This window comes from Cherax quadricarinatus, chromosome 72, assembly GCF_038502225.1.
Source record: "Cherax quadricarinatus isolate ZL_2023a chromosome 72, ASM3850222v1, whole genome shotgun sequence".
NCBI classification, from domain to species: domain Eukaryota; kingdom Metazoa; phylum Arthropoda; class Malacostraca; order Decapoda; family Parastacidae; genus Cherax; species Cherax quadricarinatus.
Window position 1 is genome coordinate 2,093,053 of NC_091363.1, and position 16,729 is coordinate 2,109,781.

The following is a 16,729-nucleotide window of genomic DNA, read 5'->3' on the forward strand; positions in this document are numbered from 1 at the left end:
TGTCTCTCTCTCTCTGTCTCTCTCTCTCTGTCTCTGTCTCTCTCTCTCTGTCTCTCTCTCTCTGTCTCTCTCTCTTTCTGTCTGTCTGTCTGTCTCTCTCTCTCTCTCTCTCTCTCTCTTTCTGTCTGTCTGTCTCTCATTCTCTCTCTCTCTCTCACTCTCTCTCTCTCTCTCTCTCTCTCTCTCTCTCTCTCTCTCTCTCTCTCTCTCTCATTCTCTCTCTCTCTCAATCTCTCTCTCTCTCTCTCTCTCATTCTCTCTCTCTCTCTCTCATTCTCTCTCTCTCTCTCTCTCTCTCTCTCTCTCTCATTCTCTCTCTCTCTCATTCTCTCTCTCTCTCTCATTCTCTCTCTCATTCTCTCTCTCTCTCTCTCTCTCTCTCTCTCTCTCTCTCTCTCTCTCTCTCTCTCTCTCTCTCTCTCTCTCTCTCTCATTCTCTCTCTCTCTCTCTCTCTCTCTCTCTCTCTCTCTCATTCTCTCTCTCTCTCATTCTCTCTCTCTCTTTCCTTCAGAATTGAAGTCTGGGTACCTAGTTTTTCCCAGATTCATTCATATACGATGTTTACATGTGCTGGGCTCTTCTGCCTCCACAGCCCAACCTGAAGCCAGATTTCCCCTGTTGCTGCCTAGTCAGCCAGGCTGTTTGTGTTTGCACCCCACAAGCCCGCATAGCCATCACAACCCAGCTGATGCTGTGCTTGTAGAAGGAAACTGTCCAGCTTCCTGAAAACTTTTATTTTCTGGCAATTTTTCTCATACCTCCCTGGTAATATGTTGAAGAATTTTGAGCCACAGATATTGACACTGTTTTCTAATTGTACCTATGGTACCCTTGATCTTCACTGAGCTTATTCTGCATGTTCTCCCATACCTTTCACTTTGGTAAATTGTTCAAATTGGAATTAATATCTTTTCTCTTGCAATACTTCAACTAGCCTAGACTAATTAAATTGTGATGTTTATCACATGTATTAAGAGAGGTTTTTTTTTTTTTTTTACAGGTTCTTGACACCCACTATGAGCACAATAATTTCCCGGGTACCACAGAGGTGTGGCTTGTGGCCAAACGCCTCAATCTAAAACCACAGCGTGTGCGATACTGGTTCCAGACTAAACGGAGAAAAGATCGTCGTTCACAAAAGATGGAGACCAAGTCCTCATGCGTATGCTCTCGTTGTGGAGCAGGATTCATTAGTGAATTCCACCTGGAGAACCATAAAAAGCTTCATAGATCCAAACAAAGATTCCCTTGCACACAATGTAAAGCAGTCTTTATTTCATCTACAATACTGGAAACTCACCAACTGAATCATGATCTGATATCAGGATCGAAAATAGTGTTTCGAAAGCTCCCAGATGGAGCAAAAGACCCATTGACTCTGGGTCAGGCAAAACCATGGGACATTTTAGAAAAAAATGATTCAGAAGGAAGTGACCTTGAAATTGATGAAGGTATAAACATGGAGCAAGAAATCATAAGTGCTGTGAAAACAATAATGCACTCTCCTGAAAGTGATGAGGAAGAAACAACACACTTGCTGAAAACTGACACAAAGGTTAACACAGATAATGTGGATAGTAAATTGAAAGATATGAAACTTCCTGAACATTATGATAAGGATGTATCAGGTAAATTCAGAAGAAGTAATAATAACATGCCTGATTGTCTTGAAAATGCTCAGAAAGACTTTAAACATGATCTCAAGGAAATAAAAGATACTCAAGGTTTTGCAGATGGTGCACTCTGTAAAACAGAGATGGAAGGAAGTGAATTAACTACAGTGGAAGTGGGAGAGAGTAAATCAATCATAACAAAAGAAAAGACAACTAGGCTTCCCGACAAGAAAGCTATACGAGAAGAAGTATTCTTTGATGACGTTACAGATAGTGATGATGATGATGATGATGATGAGCCGAGACTGAAGATTGTCAGTGCGTATACCATTTCTCCTGACACTGAAGATTTGGATCTGGAAGAGGAGGAGTCATGAAGGTGAGAGCCCATATATCATGTTGGTAGGTAGAAGGTAATCTGAAGCTTTACAATGATTGAGCATAAAAAATTATTGTATATATACTTTTTTATATGTATAGTACCTAACAAACTGTTTGAGAGGTCAGATGTATTAATCTTTTACTATTGAATTAGATGTCCATTATATACAGAAATTAAGCAAATCTTGATTATTAATGTGATAAAAGTTATTAAAAAAGTATAAATATAAATGAGGGCATCTAAAATTATTAATATAAGACCATTGTTAAGGGAAGGATTTTTTTATGATTGCATTGGTGTGCTGATGTGGTACAAACAAGCAGCAGTTGAAGGACAAAGTATGAGAAACACTGAAGATAGGGTACTGTTATTATTTTGAGAGCCTTTTACATGTACTGTACTGGAATTGCCTTGTATGGTGATGCAACTGCCTTTGATATGTTTACAAGAAACGAACTAACCCCTGATTGGCTAATGCTGTGGGAAAAATTTGCTCAGGGCTTGTGACTCACCAGCCATATAATAAGTTTAGTGGTTGTATAGCATGTTAGTTGCCTGATGGTCTGTAAGGCAGCAGGTCAGTATACAATGATGCTCATGCTATACAGCATTTTTAATATGCCATGTCGGATTAGAAAACTGACCAATAGGAAATTTTGACATAGCTCAATACTTTAAAAATTTAATGTGATATAACATAAACAATAAATTCTCCCAAGTTTTCACTCTTGTTAGTAACATGTTAGAAAGTTTATGTTGCTCAAAGTAGAGTGTTCAAAATATAATTTTCAATTTGATTTTTCATCTGATAACTGATATGATATTAAAGGTCTTCTGTATTGCAATGAGTCACTTCGACATTTCCGCAATCATCTTTAATATCTTTGAGTAAGAAATCAATACCATTTCAGTGGAGATTAATATTTTGAACACATATGTAGTCTTCAACCAGTACGTGTATAGTTGAGTGATATCCTGTTGTTCACAACCTCGTTATAACCAAGTATTTGAATCATGATTGTCTATTATGTGTAGGGTCATTGCTCACCCATCTACCTTTCATGGGAAAAGTCTCAGATAGATGTTTTATTTATTAATTTTTTAACCTTTACCTGATATTTCTCTCTTCTGTTATTTTAAAGTTGAGAAAATTCATAAAATTTGTTATAAACCCATACATCATCAGCTTCAATAATATTTATTACATCATGTGTACATTAGTAACCAATACATTCCATAATAGTTTGGCATTTGTAAACCATTTGGCTTGACAATGTAAAATCTGTGCCAAAGTACATATAGTACTGTATGTATGTGTAGACTTTTGCTAGTTTAAATGCTCTATTGTAAGAGCTGGGTGCATGTCTTTCCCTTTATCCCAATGCATAGTACCCAGTCCTTAGTTCCCTACATTCCTTTTCCATAATAGTGTTATCTTCACAATAATGTGAAGTTAACAGTTTTATGGCTGTTTTATGAGGGCCTTGGAAAAGAGAATGATAGGGCATTCTTTGACTGGTTTCATAACCTTTGCAGCCCAATCTGAGGCCAAACCTAGGAAGCTTGAATATTTTGCTTCATCCACCCTACTAATTATAAATACATACATACTGTATATAATATGTAATTGCTATTATTACTAGCAAAATGGGAAAACAGTTTAATAGGCCATGTTATACCCATCATGCAAAACAGATTTTGTACTTTACCAGTAAGATTGTTTACATCAAGTGAGGTATTTATCGATCTAACTGCATATATTATCTTTTCATCACTCTTGGACTAAGCCAAAAGATGCAAAGCAAGTTTACTGCACCAAGCTTGTAAATCTAAACAATACTTAAGCCCTTTCGTGAGGGATTTTTTAATACTGCTACATGGTCCTAAACCCTTGTACAAGCCTTGTAATTACCATCTACACCTAGTAGAAATCTCAGATTATTTATACAATAGCACATACCGCACAATAACACATACACACGATATTTAAGATGTTTATTTCTAAACATGGCATAGTGATTCAGCAGTTGGTGCTCAGTTCAAAAAACAATACAAACCAGAAGTTCTTATTTTATATTTAATTAACTGTTATGTGGGTAACAAAATAAATGTAACTACTGACTCCAGTTTCCTATTCATACACCTGTGTGACTGCTCAATACAAAAGCTCATTAATTCTAAAAAAAAAAAAATATATAATTTTATAGTTTTAGACACCACAAATAGAGGAAAGCTCTTACATGTCATGTAAGAAGTTAGGTGTCATCTGTGCTGCAGATTGGCCTAGCCCTTCTTTGAAGGTAAATACATTTATACAGCACATATTCATCATGTTGGTTGGATAAGTGAGTAATGGCTTCTATTTTGCATAGCAAGCTTGTGTATGTACTTTTTATATATTCAGAATTACAAATTTTGGATTTACTGAATAACAAATATTTTTGTTAATGAGTAATACAAAGCTTGAGAATAATGAGGTTAGTATCGGTCATGTTGTTGTTGACCTTGTTGACGTAAGTCACTGTAGATTACAAACATCGTCCCAAGACACAATGTTAATGTCTGCCAATTTTTACTGAATAGTTAATGGAACTCATATTTTATGTGAATAATGAGATAGTACTTCATATTGATCATATTTTTGAGTGGTAGCATGCAGAAGAGTGATTTCCCATTTTAACACTTGTATTCATAATTTTTGTGATTATGCCAGACATAAATGTAATGGTAAAGCTTTATTTTATTATGGTTTATAAGGCTTTATTTAAATGGATGTGCCATAAATTATACTTTTTGTTGTGTAATCTTTTGTAAAGGCTAGTGTCTCTGGCATTTAATTTCCCCCACCTTTTACTATTTGTGTTGATTTTTTTAAAGTTTGTAGATAATTTTAAATGTTTATCTGAATTGTAACATGTTCAATAAAATATATTCATCCTGTGTTTCATAGACAGGAAATGTTTTATAAATTTTGTTATTTTCTCATGTTCCTCTGTGTGTATTTTGAGCAAAACAAGAATGACTATCTTTTACATTCTAAGGGTTGCTAATACAAGCTGGGTAGCATTTTTTTATACAAAAATTCTAAGTAGCCTCCTCAGCATCGTTTGTTTTGAAGTGAATGATGCTTTTAGAATAATGATCTTTTATACAAATCTGTATAAATACTATTTATCTTCAGAAATGTTTCTGATATATTATTATTATTATTATTATTATCATTATTATTATTATTATTATTGATATTATTAGATCCAACAACCAACTATGCTGAGGATTAGTAATTTATTTCTTTGAAAGGATCCCTTACCAAGGAGAAATGGAATGAGCTTAGTAGGATTAATTTAGCTTTGAAGCCTCTATTGTCTCACCCACTGTTAGATAATTATTTATTTATTAAAAGCTTACAGAAACAGGTGATGAGTTTGGGATTAGAATTCATTGCTGTGTTTAATGGTAGGAGGCAAAATTGCTTGTTGGTTGATGCGCTATAGCATATCTTAAAATATAATTTAATCCAAAGACAATAATAGTACAGTATACTCAATATGTTGATCTCAGTTTGCTGCAATCTTCTGAGAAAACATTCTTGAGGTCACTGCCCCACAATGACTTTTAATTTAGGGACAGGCATGTCACTACCATCTTCATTATAAATTACATTCATTATATTATCCTTTTTATTTGTACAGTAAACTGATAATTGAAATCATTATATTTACAAGGTACCGATAGACATATAAGCATGTTTAACGAAATATTTGTCTAAGCATGCACTTGGATATTCATATGATTCTGTTATTCAAATTAATGTGAATGGAAGTGTACATGTGTGTACTGATGCATGTACACATGCAATATTGTCTGTTTCCATATCACTACAGATTGTGATGTAGTGCGAATGAATGTCTATTTTTTTAATTTTTCAGAGGTGTATTGTGCCTATATTTATTTTGGTATCATATAGCATTGAAAGGGGTGGTAGCTTTATTCAGAGCTTATACTACAGTACGTACATTGTTTTGGAATAGATAATCATTAAGGAAGAGAACAGAAGAATGTGTGGTTTTGTGATTATGGGTAATTACTCTTATTCTTTTTTGTTTCACTTTCATATAGTAAGCTGTTTTAAAACAGGGTAGTACAATTTTTGCAAATCTGTTGTTGACTGCAGTCGTGGTAGCAGAACTGAGGACTGAGTAGGGCTTTTAAATCCTTATGAAAGATTACAAATTAATGACAATAATGAAATACAAATCACAGTACTTGTAAGGTCTGCATTAACCACTTACAATGACAGCTGCTCAAGTACTTACCTTCAAGTAGATTAGTTTTTCACAGTTTCAGGTTGAGGTAGCCTCAGCATTGCCCACAAACAGCAAATATATTAGAACTTGTTTCATGCATCCTTTTGTCTGTGGTGCATCAGATTGCTGATACTGATGCCCCATTCTTCTCTCTCTGATGTGTACTTATAATGTTATATGTTCTTTGTTATTCATAGATCTAAGGTCTTAATAGTTTACAAACAATATTCAAAGGTGTTTTGTTCACTGAAGATAACACTAGGAAAATGGAAAAAAAAAGAGACAATCGAAATTAATTCATAGATACTAGTGATGTAATGCATTTTCCCGGTATGCACAGGTGACAAGAATCTTATTAGCTAGTAAGTCGTACAATGATTGCAAGAAATGTGATGAAAACTGCCATATTGGTTTATTAGTATAATTTGTCTTTATTTATTACATTTTTAACCCCTTCGTGTATCAGGAGAAAGAATGATAAGCAATGATTTCTGTTTTACTCTCTGTACTCAAATGTCGTACTTGTGTATTTAAAATACATTACTTTATGTAAAGCATTAAAGTTATCTCTTAATGCAGTGATATGCTGCATATACAAGTTCATTAGTCACCATGCTTTCATGATCTGGAAGAACTTCAGAGTCACAATGTGTTCAGAAATAATTTTGTTCCTGGATGTTGTCAGTGGATAACACTTCAGGCTTCATGTGAGGAGCATTTTTTTTTTTTTAGTTAAGAAATAAATAACCTTAACCTTACGAGTTTCCTTAGGACACTGATACAGTACTTGCTAGTTCCTGAGGTAGCTGGTACATACTAGTTCCTGAGGTAGCTGGTACATACTAGTTGTGTATACGTATGTTGGTAGAATTACCGACAATATGTAAAGTAAAAGGACACAAGTGTAACTAATGTGACATTTTATTGTGGCAACGTTTTGCTCTCCAGGAGCTTTGTCAAGCCGTTACAAACAATAATGAACACAGAGGGTATATATAAGCTTAGAGTGAGGTGTAATACTAGTGGTAGTAGTAGTGATATAAGTTGTAGTAGTAATACAATATGGTAGAACAGTTAACTTGCACAAGAATAAAAGGATATAAAAGCTATTACTTGGGTAGCATAAAAATAGGTTAGACAAATATTTCTATTGGACGTTGGATTAGAGAAGGCCTGTTTCATTGTTCATCCTCTGTAATGTGCTTGTGTAGTATTAGCAGGCGGGACTATGTGATGGCAGGGTTTACTGTTTTCAGGAGGATTCTTGTTAAGACTTCAGAGATGGTGAAGCTGCCTTTGTTTTGTTGAATTGTGTTAGAAACAGCGATTAGTGCTGATTCAAGGCACTTGCGTCTGCAGAAATTAGTTTTTTTGATCGTTAATCTTTGATCACTAATTGTACGCCTATGTACAACACCAAAATTCCACCAGTCATCTCATGAAATTCAGGGATGCCCGATTAGTGATCAAAGAAACTAATTTCCTCAGATGCAAGTGCTTCAAATCAGCACTAATCGCTGTTTCTAATGTAATTAATCAAAACAAAGGCAGCTTCACCATCTCTGAAGTCTTAGCAAGAATCCTCCTGAAAACAGTAAACCCTGCCATCATATAGTCTCTCCTGCTAATACTACACAACCACATTACAGAGGATGAACACTGAAACAGGCCTTCTCAAATCCAACCTCCAATAGAAATATTTGTCTAACCTATTTTTATGCTACCCAAGTACATATAATAGCTTTTATATCCTTTTACTCGTGTGCAAGTTAATTGTTCTACCATATTGTACTACTACTACTACTACTACTATAACTTACATCACTACTACAACTACTACTAGTATTACACCTCACTCTAAGCCTATATATACCTATATATACCCTCTGTGTCCATGTATTGTTTATAATGGCTTGACAAAACTCCTGGAGAGTGAAACGTTGCCACAATAAAATGTCACATTAGTTGCATTTGTGTCCATTTACTTTACATACTAGCTCCTGAGGTAACTGGTACTTGCTAGTTCCTGAGGTAACTGGTACTTGCTAGTTCCTGAGGTAACTGGTACTTGCTAGTTCCTGAGGTAACTGGTACTTCCTAGTTCCTGAGGTAACTGGTACTTCCTAGTTCCTGAGGTAACTGGTACTTCCTAGTTCCTGAGGAAGCTGGTACTTGTGGGTTCCTATGGAATTTGGTATTTACTAGTACCTAAGGAAGCTGGTATTTACTAATCTCCTGAGAGATGATAGTTACTAGATCCCTGGACAACTAGTACTGTACTATAATTATTAGTTCCTGAGGAAGGTTGTACTTACTAGTTCTTGATAGAGCTGGTGCTTGCTAGCACCAGTTCCAGAGGAAGCTGGTACTTATTAGTTTCTTAGGAAACAGGTACTTACAAGTTCCTTAGGAAGTAGGTACTTACTATTTCCCTAGGAAGCTGGTGCTCAGTAGTTCACTGGGAAATTAGTACTTATTAGTTCCTTAGGAAGCTGGTAGTTACCATTTCCTAAGAAACTTAGTACATACTAGTTCCTTAGATACTCACTAGTTCCCTAGGAAGATAGTATTTACTAATTTCCTAGGTACTTGCTAGTTTCTTCAGAAGTTGGTACTTTACAAGTTTCTTCTGGAGCTGGAGCTTACTAGTTCTTAGGAAGCTAGTATTCAAAAGTTCCTTAGGAAGTTAGTATTTACTAGTTTCTGAGAGAGCTAGTACTTGCTACTAGAGTCACAGTATGACTAAATTGTTTTTATAGTCAGATGTCTGCCATGTAGTACAAGTAAGTTATTATTTTTTCCATCTGTTGTGCTTGTAGTAAACTGAATTTTCACTGGAATTTTCTAAATATTCTGTAGCATTTTGCCATAAAGGCTAACATTTTAGACTACATATTTGTGTTATTATCCTCATCTTTAATTATTGTGCACTATAAATATACAGTTGTCTTCAGTATTATCCAAGAAATCAGAAAAACTGGGATTGTTTTAAAGCATCCAAGTACTGATGATCAATCTATCAATCAGTCAGTTTATTTCCACATAATACATCATTTGTACAAAATTGGATGACATTACATCTATCACATGGAAAATCCCTTAGTTATTCAGAGCATTTTAGACATGCTTAAACCTAACTTACATCTATGGGTATATTTTATTTAGTATATATATATATATATATATATATATATATATATATATATATATATATATATATTTATTTAGTATATATATATATATATATAAGTAGGATTGCTGGTGTCTTTTGTCTGTCTCATAAATATGCAAGATTACAGGTACGTCTTGCTACTTCTACTTACACTTAGGTCACACTACACATACATGTACACGTTTATTTATACACACTCATCTGAGTTTTCTTTGATTTTATCTTAATAGTTCTTGGTCTTATTACTTTTCCTTTTATATCCATGGGGAAGTGGAATAAGAATCTTTCCTCCGTAAGCCATGCGTGTTGTAAAAGTCAACTAAAATGCCGGGAACAATGGGCTAGTAACCCCTTTTCCTGTAAAGATTACTAAAAAGAATAAGAAGAAGAAAATTGTCAAAGTGGGAAGTCTGAATGTGCGTGGATGTTGTGCAAATGATAAGAAAGAGATGATTGTGGATGTTATGAATGAGAAGAAACTGGATGTCCTGGCTTTAAGTGAAACAAAGCTGAAGGGGGTGGGAGAGTTTCAATGGAGAGGAATAAATGGGATTAGGTCAGGGGTTTCAAATAGAGTTAGAGCTAAAGAAGGAGTAGCAATAATGTTGAAGGATAAGCTATGGCAGGAAAAGAGGGACTACAAATGTATAAATTCAAGGATTATGTGGAGTAAAATAAAGATTGGATGTGAAAAGTGGGTTATAGTAAGCGTGTATGCACCTGGAGAAGAGAGAAGTGTAGAGGAGAGAGAGAGATTCTGGGAAATGTTGAGTGAATGCGTGGGGAGTTTTGAATCAAGTGTGAGAGTAATGGTGGTTGGGGATTTCAATGCTAAAGTGGGTAAAAATGTTATGGAGGGAGTAGTAGGTAATTTTGGGGTGCCAGGGGTAAATGTAAATGGGGAGCCTTTAATTGAGCTATGTGTAGAAAGAAATTTGGTAATAAGTAATACATATTTTATGAAAAAGAGGATAAATAAATATACAAGGTATGATGTAGCACGTAATGAAAGTAGTTTGTTAGATTATGTATTGGTGGATAAAAGGTTGATGGGTAGGCTCCAGGATGTACATGTTTATAGAGGGGCAACTGATATATCGGATCATTATTTAGTTGTAGCTACAGTTAGAGTAAGAGGTAGATGGGAAAAGAGGAAGGTGGCAACAACAAGTAAGAGGGAGGTGAAAGTGTATAAACTAAGGGAGGAGGAAGTTCGGGCGAGATATAAGCGACTATTGGCAGAAAGGTGGGCTAGTGCAAAGATGAGTAGTGGGGGGGTTGAAGAGGGTTGGAATAGTTTTAAAAATGCAGTATTAGAATGTGGGGCAGAAGTTTGTGGTTATAGGAGGGTGGGGGCAGGAGGAAAGAGGAGTGATTGGTGGAATGATGAAGTAAAGGGTGTGATAAAAGAGAAAAAGGTAGCTTACGAGAGGTTTTTACAAAGCAGAAGTGTTATAAGAAGAGCAGAGTATATGGAGAGTAAAAGAAAGGTGAAGAGAGTGGTGAGAGAGTGCAAAAGGAGAGCAGATGAAAGAGTGGGAGAGGCACTGTCAAGAAATTTTAATGAAAATAAGAAAAAATTTTGGAGTGAGTTAAACAAGTTAAGAAAGCCTAGGGAAAGTATGGATTTGTCAGTTAAAAACAGAGTAGGGGAGTTAGTAGATGGGGAGAGGGAGGTATTAGGTAGATGGCGAGAATATTTTGAGGAACTTTTAAATGTTAAGGAAGAAAGGGAGGCGGTAATTTCATGCACTGGCCAGGGAGGTATACCATCTTTTAGGAGTGAAGAAGAGCAGACTGTAAGTGTGGTGGAGGTACGTGAGGCATTACGTAGAATGAAAGGGGGTAAAGCAGCTGGAACTGATGGGATCATGACAGAAATGTTAAAAGCAGGGGGGGATATAGTGTTGGAGTGGTTGGTACTTTTGTTTAACAAATGTATGAAAGAGGGGAAGGTACCTAGGGATTGGCGGAGAGCATGTATAGTCCCTTTATATAAAGGGAAAGGGGACAAAAGAGATTGTAAAAATTATAGAGGAATAAGTTTACTGAGTATACCAGGAAAAGTATACGGTAGGGTTATAATTGAAAGAATTAGAGGTAAGACAGAATGTAGAATTGCGGACGAACAAGGAGGTTTCAGAGTGGGTAGGGGATGTGTAGATCAAGTGTTTACATTGAAGCATATATGTGAACAGTATTTAGATAAAGGTAGGGAAGTTTTTATTGCATTTATGGATTTAGAAAAGGCATATGATAGAGTGGATAGAGGAGCAATGTGGCAGATGTTGCAAGTTTATGGAATAGGTGGTAAGTTACTAAATGCTGTAAAGAGCTTTTATGAGGATAGTGAGGCCCAGGTTAGGGTGTGTAGAAGAGAGGGAGAATACTTCCCGGTAAAAGTAGGTCTTAGACAGGGATGTGTAATGTCACCATGGTTGTTTAATATATTTATAGATGGGGTTGTAAAAGAAGTAAATGCTAGGGTGTTCGGGAGAGGGGTGGGATTAAATTATGGGGAATCAAATTCAAAATGGGAATTGACACAGTTACTTTTTGCTGATGATACTGTGCTTATGGGAGATTCTAAAGAAAAATTGCAAAGGTTAGTGGATGAGTTTGAGAATGTGTGTAAAGGTAGAAAGTTGAAAGTGAACATAGAAAAGAGTAAGGTGATGAGGGTATCAAATGATTTAGATAAAGAAAAATTGGATATCAAATTGGGGAGGAGGAGTATGGAAGAAGTGAATGTTTTCAGATACTTGGGAGTTGACGTGTCAGCGGATGGATTTATGAAGGATGAGGTGAATCATAGAATTGATGAGGGAAAAAAGGTGAGTGGTGCGTTGAGGTATATGTGGAGTCAAAAAACGTTATCTATGGAGGCAAAGAAGGGAATGTATGAAAGTATAGTAGTACCAACACTCTTATATGGATGTGAAGCTTGGGTGGTAAATGCAGCAGCGAGGAGACGGTTGGAGGCAGTGGAGATGTCCTGTCTAAGGGCAATGTGCGGTGTAAATATTATGCAGAAAATTCGGAGTGTGGAAATTAGGAGAAGGTGTGGAGTTAATAAAAGCATTAGTCAGAGGGCAGAAGAGGGGTTGTTGAGGTGGTTTGGTCATTTAGAGAGAATGAATCAAAGTAGAATGACATGGAAAGCATATAAATCTATAGGGGAAGGAAAGAGGGGTAGGGGTCGTCCTCGAAAGGGTTGGAAAGAGGGGGTAAAGGAGGTTTTGTGGGTGAGGGGCTTGGACTTCCAGCAAGCGTGCATGAGCGTGTTAGATAGGAGTGAATGGAGACGAATGATACTTGGGACCTGACGATCTGTTGGAGTGTGAGCAGGGTAATATTTAGTGAAGGGATTCAGGGAAACCGGTTATTTTCATATAGTCGGACTTGAGTCCTGGAAATGGGAAGTACAATGCCTGCACTTTAAAGGAGGGGTTTGGGATATTGGCAGTTTGGAGGGATATGTTGTGTATCTCTATACGTATATGCTTCTAAACTGTTATATTCTGAGCACCTCTGCAAAAGCAGTGATAATGTGTGAGTGTGGTGAAAGTGTTGAATGATGATGAAAGTATTTTCTTTTTGGGGATTTTCTTTCTTTTTTGTGGGTCACCCTGCCTCGGTGGGAGACGACCGACTTGTTGAAAAAAAAAAAAAAAAAAAAGACAATAAAGTAGATTAATGTTAAATAAATATATATTAAGTAGATGAAATCAAAACAAGTTATATGGGAACAAGAGCTCTTAATTTATGCTATATTAAAATGATTTTTGTTAAGTCCAAATAAAAAAATAATAAAAACTGCAAGAAGAGTGAAACTAATTACCTGTATTATTACCGAATGTGATGAGATATTTTACATGTATGTATATAAGACATTAATGCTACTCACAGTAGAATTGATTCAAGTGAGAATAACTCAGAGTATATGGACAGATAAAATCCTATCAAGGTACTTGAAAATAAGAATACATAGATTACATAATAATTAAGGTTTTCAGTAGTTCAAGATAAAAATTATAATAATTATGATAGAAATGAAGCTAGTTACATGAAGTGATAATAAATATAATGAGATAATTGTTGTCAGGATCACATTAAGGTATGGAGGTTCTTTTAACAGTCGCACTGAAGTGCATATCAGTGGTATGTAATACGTACAGGATGAAGAATTAGACACGAGCCAGATCTGAGAATCTGTGTGTGTAGACATTTTGCCATCCAGTAGCTTTATCAGTACAGTACAAGGACATAATCTAAAGACTCAAGAAATATGTATATGTATACAGAAGACAGTGGAAGATGAGCAATTTTATAAACATGATTTAACTTCAGTTGCTTTACTCTTGTCTTCAACATTAGTACATCCAGCGGTAATTCATCCTAGCTTGTGTGTTCTCTGGTCCCAGACCCGAATTGGATCTGTGCTCCAGTTCCCTGAATGAGCCTGAATACCTTCCACATCCCCCTCCCACATGTGCTATATAATCCTATGGGTTTAGTGATCTCCCATGATAATATAATACAGTAATTGGTCCCAGACCCAAAATGAATAATAATAATAATATTTATTCATTTATTCCAGCAAGCGTGCGTGAGCGTGTTAGATAGGAGTGAATGGAGACGAATGGTACTTGGGACCTGACGATCTGTTAGTGTGTGAGCAGGGTAATATTTAGTGAAGGGATTCAGGGAAACCGGTTATTTTCATATAGTCGGACTTGAGTCCTGGAAATGGGAAGTACAATGCCTGCACTTTAAAGGAGGGTTTTGGGATATTGGCAGTTTGGAGGGATATGTTGTGTATCTTTATATGTGTATGCTTCTAGACTGTTGTATTCTGAGCACCTCTGCAAAAACAGTGATAATGTGTGAGTGTGGTGAAAGTGTTGAATGATGATGAAAGTATTTTCTTTTTGGGGATTTTCTTTCTTTTTTGGGTCACCCTGCCTCGGTGGGAGACGGCCGACTTGTTGGAAAAAAAAAAAAAAAAAATTATTCAAGTACATGATACAACTTATACAGACAGACCATAGCTGACATCAATGACATACTACTATATAGAAAGCCATTTGCTATGCAGAGCATTTCAGTCAAATTAGGTCAATTTTGTCCCCAGGATGCGACCCACACCAGTCGACTAACACCAGGTACCTATATCTGCTAGGTGAACAGAAGCAGAGAGTGCTTAAAGGGAACTTCCTGGTGTTTCCTTCCACCTGTACCGGGGATCGAACCACGGACCTCAGTGTGTGAGCTCAGTGTGCTGTTATCCCGGCGACGGGACACCTGACGCTCTGATTGAAAAAGAAAACTCACTTTCTACGATTAAACCTGACTGTCTCCTAATACACCAAGCGCTGTGTTACCCCTGCGAGTTTAGCGCGTCACACTAATATAATACTAATAAAATATGATTTTATTAGTTTAAATTTCGCGGGGTTTTTTTTTTGACGATCAGCTGAGCGCGCACGAGCAGCTCAGCTGCCGTACACCTTCACCTGACATGTTTATATCAATTTTTTAATAATTTTATGCATATTGTGCTCGGCTAAATACTCTCAGATATAAAGAGCTGCAAATTGTCAACAAAATTTAATATCTTGTGGATAATGTTGTGTAATAAATAGGTAAAAGGCGTATTACAATATAGTTGAGGGTGTTGTGTGGTAACTTGTCCTTCCCGACAGACATCCCGATGTAAACATTAGGAACAAAGGGCAAGTTTGGGTGCACTTGTCCTCTTATTTGTCCTCATTATCCTATTTCCACATGGCTCACCTGTCTTATTCCTTCTCCCGGGAATGCTAAGGGCCAGAGGAAAGGTAAGGGGTAGTTATTATCCCATTTGTCCCACCGGTATGCGGGAGAATTAGCATTCAGTCGAGTTGCAATATTCATGTTTCCAACAGTGAAATTTCAGCCATAAACAAATTCCTCGTTGCTAAGTAGTTTTTAGCGAAAAGATTTTCTCAGTTTTTGGGTTAATGACAATAGGAGTGACTGGAAATCAAAAATAAGCAAAGGAAGCCAAACCTAACCTAACCTAATCACATCTAAACCCATTCCAGTACAATCGAATAATTAGACTATAGTTGCCTACTGCTACTCGGCAGAACTCAGGCTTTAATTTATACTTTACAGCACATACAACCCATGTACATCACGGAATAAATAAATATTTCTTGTGCAAATCAGTTTAGGAAACAAAAAATAGTATATTTTGATGGCCAGTACATCTGGACCAATTGACACACCTCACATTGTAAACAAAGGCACACATTTACTGCCAGCGGATTAAGGTTAAGTTAGGTTATTTTATGGTAGCAGTGTCAGCACTTTCAAGTAAGTCACTTTGACTTCTTTTGGTTATCTTAGGTAATCTAGACATGCTGCTATGTACGATAATTTATGTAACTATTTTGTGTACCTACACCTGAATAAACTAACTTATTAGATATGGTTCATATTTTACCAGATATATTCTTCCTCCCACGAAAACATTTAAGTAGTTAATATTTCCTAAACATAACTTGCACAATAGGGCTAAGATACCTTGATTGTGTGTTAGGAAAGAAGTAAGTAGCAGAGTTGAACTGAGTGACAGTTCTCTATTGACTTAAAGATTTATTAAGAGACACCCCAATGCAGTTTTTAACATAATATGCTGAAGTCCACAAAAGGTCACAAAACTGCAGCTGCACCGATCTAAGCCCTAATGCAGTTCATGTATGCTCTGCACATTTTCTCAAGTTAGATTCTCTTCCAGAAATAATGCTATTCGCATTCTTCTTTCATTAAATTCTCTCTTTCCCAGTTTCCTATTTTCTCGTGATTTTCTATCCAGAGTATGTTTCTTCCCTGCTACTTTATGTATGTGTGGTTATTGAGGACAGTTCTCACTTCACTCATGTACTGTATTACAAATACAAATACAGAATTTATTTCTTTGCAAAGGAGTAACTTTTGCAAAGAAATAAATTCTGTATTTGTATTTGTGTGAGATTACATTTTATTTGTTAGGTACAAAGAAAGCTACTATTATGCCAGGGCATTTTGGGCAAACTAATCTTAATACTTAGAATACTTAAATCTAGACAAGTTAGGAGTGGTAAATTGTAAATATTCATTATTTTACCTTATTACTACTAGTGAAAGTGGCATTAGCTTCAGTTACGTGTCAGTCAACCCCCGCATCCCTCATGGTTCTGGTATGGGCCTCTTGATCAGAGGAATTAA

General features: G+C 36.2%; 2 protein-coding genes across 4 annotated transcripts in view; both read left to right on the forward strand.

Annotated features, from left to right (window-relative positions):
* The window catches only part of LOC128701407 (uncharacterized), a 68,464-nt gene extending 59,270 nt beyond the window's left edge, over positions 1–9,194 (forward strand). The window contains exon 19 of the mRNA XM_070100281.1: positions 1,002–9,194. Within this exon, the coding sequence (XP_069956382.1) occupies positions 1,002–1,991 (990 nt within the window). The 3' untranslated portion in view covers positions 1,992–9,194. The remainder of the gene's footprint in view (positions 1–1,001) is intronic.
* The window catches only part of sol (small optic lobes), a 68,129-nt gene continuing 53,267 nt past the window's right edge, over positions 1,868–16,729 (forward strand). For 2 of the 3 annotated variants that reach the window (XM_070100282.1, XM_070100285.1), the window contains exon 1: positions 15,167–15,315. The gene's annotated coding sequence lies outside the window, so the exon portion shown is untranslated. Of the gene's footprint in view, positions 1,994–15,166; positions 15,316–16,729 lie in introns of those variants that run through there. The other variant, XM_070100284.1, reaches the window with a different exon arrangement.